General features: G+C 45.9%; 1 protein-coding gene across 1 annotated transcript in view; it reads right to left on the bottom strand.

The window, feature by feature from the left end:
• Positions 1–432: 432 nt before the first annotated feature.
• The window catches only part of CIAPIN1 (cytokine induced apoptosis inhibitor 1), an 18362-nt gene continuing 7006 nt past the window's right edge, over positions 433–11788 (bottom strand). Inside the window, exons 2-9 of the mRNA XM_006035486.3 lie at positions 9956–10131; positions 9269–9421; positions 8075–8151; positions 6890–7058; positions 6068–6141; positions 4500–4615; positions 3643–3712; positions 433–2305 (exon numbers count right to left, since the gene is read on the bottom strand). Coding sequence (XP_006035548.1) covers positions 2195–2305; positions 3643–3712; positions 4500–4615; positions 6068–6141; positions 6890–7058; positions 8075–8151; positions 9269–9421; positions 9956–10112 — 927 coding nt within the window. The 5' untranslated portion in view covers positions 10113–10131 and the 3' untranslated portion in view covers positions 433–2194. The remainder of the gene's footprint in view (positions 2306–3642; positions 3713–4499; positions 4616–6067; positions 6142–6889; positions 7059–8074; positions 8152–9268; positions 9422–9955; positions 10132–11788) is intronic.

The following is an 11788-nucleotide window of genomic DNA, read 5'->3' as shown; positions in this document are numbered from 1 at the left end:
GCTGAATACATGAGATGCTACAGACATTTTAATTAGAGTGGCTCTCAAGAGCTGCTCTAATTAAAACACTCCCCCCTGTTCCTCCCCCCGAGCATGTGTATAGGAGCCCAATATGAGCAACAGGAACAGAAAAGAGGACTTCTGAGTGAATTAGTGGAAAAGTCTTCTCACAAAGAAGGATCCTAGTGCGTTTTGCTGTAAGACAGCCCCTTTTTGACATTAACATTTAATCAGAGAAAAATATAACCCAGCTGAAATATTGATTCTGTTCATTGCTCCAATAATATCATGCAACTTTAAATGGTTTAAATAGCTTTATGAGGAAGGATAGAAAGAGATGCTAAGCATCCCTTACAAAAAGCTCTTGCAAAATAGAACAGACCCAAGTAGCAGCTGAGAGGAAGAGTAAAAACCCACTACATTTAAAAAACCACAGAATCCAGTTTTCTTAACAAATGACTTTATTACTGGTCAGTCTTTAAAAACAGAAGATCCCTTAATCCTAATTTTGCTACATGAGCTTGTTGCATGCTCAGTGCAAAGTAATGACAGGAAGCTGGACCCTGCACAGAGGTGACACTAAAGTAATAAACCCAGTTCTGTATACTATGCCAGATGTGGCCAACCTCTGGTCTGCAGGGTTCCCTATGGGTCAGGAAATTTGGTGGTGGGGAAGCAGTAGGTGTTAATACTGCCCCCTCCCCCTGCTGCCAAAATCCCAAGCCATGAGAGGCAGGTCAAAAATCAGGTCACTACTCTTCCCCAGCATGGTCAGATCTGGGGTGGGCTACATCCTCTCTTCTCCCTGTGGTCCAGTTGGGTCTGGGCTATGCCACCTCCTCCCCGCAGGATTGAGCCACACTCCCTTTCCCTGTATGGCTGGTTTGCAATGAGACTAAGCACTCTTTCTCCACGTGGCTGGATTGGGGATGGGCTGCTTCCATGAAGCAGCTGGATGGGGCCCTGCCATGCATGCCTCAGGCACTGGACTGGGTCTACCAGCCAGATGCAGCCTGTGGAAGGACTTGGCACTGCTTATCTGGCGCTATGGACAAAAAGGTTGAACACCACTGTACAAGGCTGATTCCCACCCTGCACCCCAGAAGGGCAGATAAAGCTGGTAAGCAAAGGGGAACTCTAGGAAATGGGTCCCTTGTCTTGCAGCTGCATGGATGGATGGACAGATACTTAACACCAAAAGCCTCTCTCTGCAACAGGTCTGTAAATAAAAAAGTGCTGCCAGGTCAGCATCTACCAAGGGGGCAGGGAGAACTGGCAAAAAAGCTTCCATCAAGATGCCTCAGTGCTGTAGTTATTGCTATGTCTCAGTTACTGAACACTGTGGGTAACTTATTCTATCTTTTCTTGAGCTACAGTAAGAAATGCACTGCTATTAAGCCCTAATTTTCCAGTGTATATTGGATGGAACAGGGAACAGCAAGGCAGAAACTGGGTATAATCTACTCTGCCTAATGAGCAGGGACTATTCTCAACCTGCTTAAAATGAAGCTTTTAAATTTTTTTTTTAAACAGAAGAGAAAGGGGCAGGGGAAAGAAAACATCTCACTGGCAGGTTATCAAGACACTTGGAAATTCATCACATCTCCCAAGCCCTGCCAGGGAGTTTCATAGATATCCCTGCCAGTTCCTACTCTATGTCCCCAGCCCTACGCTGTAAGGAACTATGGATTTGAGCTTCCAGAAACAACAGGAAACAGGTGTCACCTTGAGAGCCTTAAGCTAGAATTGCTGATATACTGGGAATAATTATGATAAACCATGGTATAATCAGAGTGAGGAGAAGCATTGGCTAGGATACCACATATGTTTACAACAGGTTAGCCTGGCTTCAGAATCCAAATGTACACATCCCTCCTGCTAGTGGGACATACCAAGCCAGCCAGCACCTCAGAGCTACATCAAAACAGCTTTAAAAAAAAGACCCACAACAAGACATACATGAGACTGATTGTCACTAAAGATTACCCAATGCCAAAAGTTAATAGTGTCCGGTGAACTCCCTTTTAGTGCACTATGGCAGCTATATCCATTATGTCCCTTCTCAGACCCACTTCACCTCCTTTTCCCCATAAGGGAGCATTTCTGAGAGAGTGAATTCAAGGAGGTGGGATAGGGTGAAGGGAGCTCCAAAGCAGCGAGCAATGGAACAGCTGCACTCCATAATGTCCACCCATTAGGCATCATGAAGGTGGTCTTCATTCAGGAGGATTTTCTCTCCAGGTTTAAAGGCTGGCATCCCCATGTAAGGGCAGCTGGCACATCGGAATGCATCCCCCAGATAACACTGCCAAGACAAGCAACAGAAGAATCAGCTTGTTACAAAAATCAGACAAAAACAAAAGGCAGGGTAGGGTTTTCTGATTTCAGTTTTTTTCCCAGTAGGAAGCAGTTTACCCCATGTGTTAAGAGCGACACTCTGCTCACCAGAGGATAGAGCAATCATGAAAAGAATCTTCTTGCAACTTCCAGCAAGCATGCAAGTCTCATCAGGTCAGGACCAGGGTCTGTTCCAGTCAGGACCAGGGTCAGGACCAGTGGTGTAGTGTGAAGGGACCCAGCACTGTACAAACTAAGTAAAGTGTCCCCTGCGATCCCACAAGAGGGCAGTGTTTCCAGATTAATGCTAAAGGCTACCAGTTAGAAACATACATCCCCTGGGGCTCCTGGTTTCTTCAAACTATATGTAAACTCATGTTTTACTTGAAACACAGGTGGCTTTGGGGACAGACGACTTTGTGGAAAATACTGAGGAGGTCACTGGTTTAAATCCAGAGCAAGTGTGTAATGAATAAAAATCATTATAAATTGGATTTTGCAGATTTCAGTCTAGTTCTTTCTAGACAGGTGTGCGCATCGCAACTGGCACCTTGGCTCTAGATCAGGGAGTGACTGTAGAGTAAAGGTTTGAGGCAAATGCAAGTGAAATTTGGGCTGGGCACCGCACTTCAAAAAGGATGTGGCCAGCCAGGAGAGGCAGAGGAGGGCCACCCGCTTGGTGAGAGGGCAGCAGGACAGGCCCTACGAGGAGACTGAGGGACCTGAACCTGTTCAGCCTCAGCAAGAGGAGGCTGAGGGGGGACCTGGTGGCTGCCTACAAGCTCATCAGAGGAGATCAACAGCAAATAGGTAGAGCCCTTTTCTCCCCAGCACCACCTGGGGTGACAAGGAACAATGGTAATAAGCTGATGGAGAACAGGTTTAGGTTAGAGATCAGAAGGCAATATTTTACAGTTAGGGTGGCCAGAATCTGGAACCAACTTCCCAGGGAAGTGGTCCTCGCCCCTACCTTGGGCAAATTCAAGAGGAGGTTGGACGATCACCTGTCTGGGGTCTTGTGAACCCAGCATTCATTCCTGCCTGTGGCAGGGGCTCAGGCTAGATGATTTGTTCAGGTCCCTCCTGACCCTAGCTACTATGAAACTGATTGGCCCCAGTGGGTTTGAATTATGATACAGTTGAACCGTTCTGCAGAGATGGCATGACTGCTCCTGGGCCAAGACATGCTGTTTAGAAGCGTCAACTGATCTAGCGCTTGGGGAGCAGTTACTTTCTAAAGTAGCTCATACAACATATGATCCCTCCCTGTCTCTCCAAGCCACTAAATGCAGGGAAGATATTTACATTTCCGCAAGCTGATTTGGGTTGAAAGCTCTTCTTTTCCTGCTCCAGCTCTTCTGCAAAGCCACATGTGCTGCAGAAGGAACATGACACATCCATGAGCCCATAATATTTTCCAGCATTGCAACTTTAGCCTCTACATCAATACACACATGCAAGTATGGTCCCCCACCATATCATTTCACTCAACAGATTAAGTCACATACATTTTCTTCCCTTTCATTCTTACTAATACCACAGTGCACGGGACAACATCCCACTTCCCTCAATGTCCCTCCCCATAAAAGTACAACCACGATTTTTAGAATAGTGTGTCAGTCCTGTGGCTACTCCCAAATGGGCTGTGCACTGGAAGGAGAAAGATTACCCCCACCTCACAGTGAAAATATTTAGGCCTTGCAACCTTTGAGGCATAGCACTGATAAAAAGGAAAGCAATTCTAAAGTTTAAACAAAATGCTGCATTAAATCTGTAACAGTGACATGCAGTTATTTAATCGCTTACATCTTGCTTAAAAGTTAATTTGGCAAATTATAAAATCAATTTAGTTACAACACTGCCGTCTCTCCAGCACAGCCAACCCTCCAAATAACTTAAAAGGAAAATTCATACATTGGCATCAAGGGTTCTAAAGAAAGAAAACATTGCTTGGTCAGAATATTTTTGGCCATATTTCTTAAGTATTTTAATATGGACCTCAGTTAAAAATACAGCATTTTAACAACAAGGGAACTGGGTTACCAGTGAAACAAATTATTTCTGGAGAACAAGCACAATGCCTGCTGACTTTAAAGAGATGCAAAATCAGCTGGTTAATTGGAAGTCACCAGATACACTTATACACCAGTTTTCATACTCACCAATTCTTACAGGCTTTCTTCTTGCCTAACTCCTTACAGGATGGAGCTTTTAGGGAAGCTGGATCTGGCTTCTTCAAATCCTCAGAATCCAACAGATCATCTGAGTCTAGGAGATCCTAAAAAAATAGAGAACGTGAAAGATGATGGCGGTGGGGGGAGACAAATAGACAATCGATACAGCAGTTTCCTTGACTAACAGTGGTATCACTTGGTATAGTTATTTAATTAGAGCAGGAGTGGGCAAAATACAGCCCACAAACCAATACCAGCCCACTACAGGTCCCTCGGTCCCACCAAGCCCAGGTGCGAGGGGCAACCCAGACCATGGCATATGTGGTTGGCTCCACCACTCCCAGGTGCACAGTGGGGCTGGGGCAGCATGGCTTCCAGACTCCATTTCCCAGCAGCCCCAGCAGCAGTGGCTCCTTCTGGCTGCCACTGCCAGACCCAGCTCTGCTGCCTGAGCACCCTGGGCCCTATGCCCTGCACCTGCCACTGGGGATGGGATCCATGCAAGCAGGCTGCTCAGCTGGGTGGCTGGGACAGGACCGTGGGCCGGCAGGGAGCAGCATTTAGAAGCAAGAGGGGCAGGTGGGGCTGGGAAGACCCGAAGTTTTAGGGGTTGTGACAGCACAGAGTCCAGGGTAGAGTCACAATCCACTGCCCTCTCATTCCTGTAACTGGTGTGGTTTCCATGGGCAGGAGGGTGCAGGGAGTGGATTGCAGCTCTGCCTCTGCCCCAGCCCTGTGCTGTCAACATCCCAAGATCCTATCTTCAGCCCCAGATGCAGCCCACTCCCCCCCCCGCTTGGCCGAGTACCCAGCCTGCACGGTTCCCAAACAGCTGGCATGGAGACCCCAGAATCAGGAGGTGGTAAATGCATGGGGACAGGGCCTGGTTCTGAGGGCAGGGACAGGCAGGAACCACATTGTGGCTCAGCCCCAGCCCAGTGCTGTCACTGCCCCTTGATCCCAAGGTCTCTGTGGAGACTGGCCAGTGTAAACGTGGGCAGGCAGATGGGATGAGGCCAGGGGAGGGCAGGAAACTGCACCAGGGTCCGGGATCTTCGGGTGGTGACAGCACAGCGCCGGGCCAAGGCCAGAGCCACAGTCTGCTCCCTACATGCTCCTGCCCATGGAATAGGCATGGGCTTCTGTTGCAGAGGCATGCGGGCAGTGGATCATGGCTCTGCCCTGGGCCCTGGCCTCACTGCCCCGCAATCCTGCCCCTACATTGTCACCACACCACGCCCCTGCCCCATGATCCTGACCTACTTCTGAATGTCGCTCCCCACCCACGGTCCCATCCCATATAGGAAGTTTTTGTGAGTTGTTGCGTGGGGATGGAGGGGGTGGGGGGAGGTGCCAACCCAGCCAGCAACAGCTCAGCAGAACTTCGTATGTGGCCTGTAGGCCCAAATAACTACCATCCCCTGAATTAAAATTACCTTCCCTGAAATACCAGAGAAACTTTACTATATGGGGTCACACCCCACTTTTGTACTGTAAAGTCTTGCCAAATAGTGCAGGTGAAGCTTATAACCTTAGTACACAGAAACACAACTTACCATTCCTTCATCATTCATGTCATTGGCAGAGAGAGTCCACAGCTTTGCAGTACTGGGGTCCACAATGGGCTTTCCTGGAGCCAAAAAAAAAAATGACTACCTGCATCCTGCAGATATTATCCAAAAGACTTGAACAAACACACTCCTTCTGGCATCATATAATTTTTACTGTACTGCTGCCTAGTCCCAGTACAGTTGGCCACCATCTCTTTCTCGATTCAGTCTTTAAAAACCACTTCAAGGAATCCTTTTCATTTATCTTTTATCTTGAATCAATTATGAAAAAAAATAAGCCACAATTCTCTTCCAATGTCCACCCATTTTTATACCAAGATGAGATGTCCTTCACAGAAGGCTGCATCTCTTCATAGCACATTCTATGCTTATTGTTTTGTTTGAAAGGCAATGAAGTAGTTACCAGCTCTCAGTCCAAATGCTAACTGTTATCAACCCAGTTATCCTTCATGATTTCTAAAGACTTTGGGCAGGCCACTCTACAGAAACATTTTGTTCATAGTCCCAATATTTCTGATGTGAAAAAAAACCCCCAAAAACCAAAAAACCCCAAAAAACTTTCAGGAGTTGTCAGTATGCATGATGAAGCCAAAGGAAACAGCCCAGGGTTCTCTCTGCCATGATCACTGCTTTACAGTTCCCCTTTACAATGGAAATGGTAGCTTCCAGAAGATACAAAACTGTTAACTCAGAGGACAGGTTTTTCCTTGAGCTTCCCTTCATCAAGCCTCCCTTTCCAACTTTACTTTGTCCTCCACTGCACAACATCAGCAGTTCATGCCCCCTAGAATGCGTCTCCTCCCTTACCTCCTAAAGTGGACTTCCTGGCAAAGGAAAGTTTGAGCTGACTGGAAGATCCCACTTCAAAGTTGGGTTTTTTGCCTTTCATTTGAACAATGACAAGGTCATTGCCCTGGTAGCCGAGATGTTCCTGGACTGACTGGGCTTCCTCAGAGGTCAAAGGCTCCTTCTGAAGCTAGAATGGAAAGCATAGCAAGTGTTCACCCTGTGCAAAAATATCTTATTCCAATGTCTTATATAGGATCATGCTAAGCAGTTGAGGCAGCAGTTCTCAACCTAGTTACACCCAAGGCATCCCTCAGAAAATGTCAGCTCTTAGTTTCCACTGGTTTCTTGACTACAGAAAAACGAGAAAGCATTTTTTTCTGTTGCAAAGAACTCAGACTACAGCTATTCAGAATGTTAATACTTTGGATTCCTATTTGAAATCTCTGGGTTTATCTTGTGAATCATGGATAGGTGTTTGCACACCTAGTAGTGCTAACATTGTGTGGCACTCTGAGAATCACTGAGCTAAGGGTTTCTCTCCCTCATATACAACTGCATTGCACTTCCAATAGACTTAGTCTCAAATCTCGTGAAAAGTGGGGTGATGCCTCTGGCTGTTGCACAGCTAGAAACATTATAATACACTGACATTCATTAAAAAACAAAACAAAACGCAAGTATCTTCTAATTTTGAAAAAATGCTATCCTGCAGTAATATAAGCAGCTGTCGTGCTAATTGTGTCTCCCTGTATTTTTCAGCAAGCCAAATGGCTGGGTAGCTACAGCTAGCAACTAACAATAGGGGTAGTGGGAACTTCATAGGCAGCAGAAGGCCAGGGATAATGGTGCGCAGCAGTGAGAGCCCTGCTCCCCGACCCTGGACAAGCCACCTGGGCTCCAAGCGTCCCACAACCCACCCTGGGGCCCCATTCATCCCAGCCCTTGCTCCCATCTCTGTGCCACTCCCTCCCTCACCACAGGGGCCTCAATCTGCCCCACTTCCCCACCCCCCCCCCCCCCCCCCGATCGCGCCGGCGGGGGGGGGGGGGGGGGGGGGGGGATGCATGCGCACACTGTGTGTGCACTCAGCACCCCCCAATCATATTTTCTTCCCCTCTGCCTATGGGGAACTTCCACTCCACATTCTACAGTAATTCCACAACAAGAGTTTTTGTGTAGAGGGGGTGGCATGTACACACTTACCTCCTTCACTTCCACCAGTCCAGAGAGCATAAGTACAGTGGGGAGCTTGGCTGCTGTCTTGATTCTGTTGTTGTTACCTGGGAGGCATAAGACAGGGTATGAGCAATGAGGAGGGAAACGAAAACAAAGATAACAAACCTCGTCATTAAAAACTAGATAAGATGCTTGGAACGTGACACTGTTAGTGCTTTAGAAGGAAGCACTCCAGCCAAGCTGTTTCTCTACGTTCCCACCCTCCCCTGGCACAATAGGAAAGGAAGTCAGCAGTCCATTCATTAGAACAAGCTCTATGCTCCAACGCCATTATTTAATTCCAAATTATGCTTTGTATAAATACACTGCAATCACAAAGAACTTCACAGTATCCAAGAAAAGTCACCTCATCATACTTTAAATAAAGGGAAAATTTCTATTTTAACAGGCTCATAAAAATGCTCAGAAAAGATATTTCTTTCTGAATTTCAAACCTGCTAAGATCTCATTCCAGAAAGCACCAGATTTAAAGTAATTGTCAATTAAAATGTATGATGCACAGTTCCTTTGCGGTAGGTGACATTGCCTAATAATACATTAAGGTGGTGTGTTTTATGAATTGACTGGTACAAGATGCACCTTTTGCTCCTCCCTTCCATGTCTTACTGTTATTCTGCATCTTTCTCATGCTGTCAGATGTCCTCAAGCACAAATAAGACACGCTCATTTCTGTCTGCCCTGGCTATTCTTTGCATGCCCTTTAAGACCCATGTTTTCCCTCTGAAAGCTGCAGTCAGCAGATATCCTTTTAGGCAGCCCCTCCTGCATGCTCTTCAATACTTGCCTTGGCATGTGCTCTGCCCTTATTCTCAGCACAAATTCCAAGCAACTTAGATCTCTTCTGGATAACTTTGGCTATTACAGTTTGTGGAATTCAATGGCCAACCTCAGCATTTGCTGTATACTATGAAATCCAGCATCAGCTCTGTGCACACAAGTACTCTTACAGTTTCCACTATATTTGTAAGTCTATCTTGAACACAAGAAGATCAGCAGGGATTCTAACATGGTAGCTGTCAGCTTAGACACAATATCATATTCTGATGGTCATGTTAATATAATCACCAGAGTAGAAACGCTTTTCCTTCAGGCTAATCCTCTATGCAAGTTTTCTTTAGTTGCCTCATATTCAAGAGTCAGAACAATGGCAGACTCCCTTACCTGTTTCTGCAAACACTGGTTCTTTCAGAAGGACACAACCGCCTGGCTTGAGTATTCGAGCTATTTCTGCCAGTACCTCTGCACTGTGCAGTGTTGTACTGCCTGGCACCATGCCCGAGAGGACCACATCAAAACTGGACTCAGTGTGAGAAGCTGAAAAGAAAGATGAATAAGTAAAAATACACTTTTCTAATTGCCTTCCCCTCTCTTATCATTTCTGCTTCCATGCAACAGTATTAGTGTAGCAACCAACAGTCATCGCAAGTGTGGAAACATGGATAACTATGGTGAAACTGCTCTTCTTCTTGCAGTACATAGGAGAAGAAAAATCCAGATTCTAACATCCTATCTGAAGATAGATGTCCCTGGTTACTACTCATGGATAATGCTAGTGGTTCCCAAACTCTGACAGATTGCACACCACCAATTTAAAACAATACCACCTTAAGTATCGCCAGCAAATTTTTCAGTTCAACCTTAAGTACCACCAGCAAACTTTTGTCATATAAAGTAATTATAATAAAGCTGTTAATGCATACCACAGACAGGTTGCCTGTGTACCACTGGTGGTACGCGTACCACAGTTTGGAATCCAATGTCAGCTGGGTTACACACAGCAGTAGCAGCCATATAACATAATATTGCCCTTAAAGTAAAATCTGGTAAATATTAAATCCCTGTTCTTACAGTAGGACAGTTGGTCAATATTTTCCACAGACACACGACTGCCAGCTCCTACTAGCATATGAATCTTGTCCACCAGGTCCTTCAGTGCTTCAACCCGTGCAGAGCGATCCCAGACCACTGCCACACGCTGACCCACTGAGATTCCATACTCCGCCATTTCTGCAGTGTCACTGGACCTGAAAGTGCCAGATTGAAAAAGATGATACCAGTGTCAAGACCACCAAGAAGGCTACAGATTTCATTTGTATTCAGAAGGCTGCCCTCTTATAAGGAGGATTATTTTCTAAATGCTGGGAGCCATGAGTGCCAATATCTGTGTCTTAACTTAATATTCAGAAACTCTTGTCTTAAAGGGTCTTCATTGTCTTAATTCCCGTTTCTTTCAAAATAACAAACTTTGTTTCTTCATGGTATATGGACAAGGGGAATGCAAACAAGTTTAAAGGGAAGAAAGAGAAAGATTCTTGTTGGAACTGTACATATCCCAAATCAGTATCCAGAATGATAAAATACAGACCACATTATACAAGAAACCCACAGACCAGCATCCATATCTGCACAGAACCAGGAATCACTCTAAACACACCAAAAAAGCTGTGATATACAGCCAAGCCCTCAGATACCACCAAATTTGCACTGAAGAGAACATCCGGGATCGCCACCTCACCAATCTTAAAAAGGCTTTCACCCAACAAGAACACTCCTCCAGAGAGACAGATTCATAGATTCATAGATGTTAGGGTCGGAAGGGACCTCAATAGATCATTGAGTCCGACCCCCTGCATAGGCAGGAAAGACTAGATGGTTATCTAACCTCCTCTTGAAGACCCCCAGGGTAGGGGAGAGCACCACCTCCCTTGGGAGCCCATTCCAGACCTTGGCCACTCGAACCGTGAAGAAGTTCTTCCTAATGTCTAGTCTAAATCTGCTCTCTGCTAGCTTGTGGCCATTATTTCTTGTAACCCCCAGGGGCGCCTTGGTGAGTAAAGTCTCACCAATTCCCTTCTGTGCCCCCATGATGAACTTATAGGCAGCCACAAGGTCGCCTCTCAACCTTCTCCTCTTTAGTAGTCTTTCCCCATTTCCACTTTTTATATGCCCCGCTTTTTGTCTGTAGGCTGCTCTGGGTTTCTCTGGTCAGCCAAGGAAGCCTCTTGGCCCCTTTTCCCCCGCATCGGGATTGTCTCCCTCTGTGCCTGAAGGATCATTTCCTTAAGGCACAGCCACCCTTCCTGGGCTCCCATCTCTTCAAAACTCCTACTCTGCAGTGCATCCTTGACTAAACGCCTGAGTTCATTGAAATCAGCTTTCCTAAAGTCTAGCACTTTCACCCTACTAGTTACCTTACCCACTCGACATCTTATGATGAATTCTATTATTTGGTGATCGCTGTCCCCCAGGTGACCACCAATCTGTAGGTCTCCTACCATGTCATCCCCCGTTGCCAATACCAGGTCCAGCAAGGCATTCCCCCTAGTGAGACCTGTCATATTGAATGAAATAGTTTGAATGTTTGTAAAGGTTGCCCATTAGCCAGTTTCAGGAAGAAGATAAGATTTATCTCCTTATCTAGCTCATTGTTTTTGGGACTACGTGCAAAAGGTCCTGACTTCGCTTAAAGTCTTAATTTAAATTTTATCTTTAGAAGTCTTTCACAAAGAGAGCAAATATCCTGAGTTCCGAGAGATCAAACCCTAAGGCCTTTTGGAAAGATTGGTAAGAAAAGGGCATTTGCAGTGATATGGAGGTTTCCCAAAGGTAATTTCAAAAGAATCTGTTGAGTAAGATCCGAGCCCAAATTTGGGGGTAATGACAGGTTGAGTAGGAGGAGCC

The sequence above is a fragment of the Alligator sinensis genome, unplaced genomic scaffold (genome assembly GCF_000455745.1).
Source record: "Alligator sinensis unplaced genomic scaffold, ASM45574v1 scaffold203_3, whole genome shotgun sequence".
Classification (NCBI taxonomy): Eukaryota; Metazoa; Chordata; order Crocodylia; family Alligatoridae; genus Alligator; species Alligator sinensis.
Note: the sequence above shows the minus strand (reverse complement) of the source record. Positions and strands in the feature narration are given on the sequence as shown.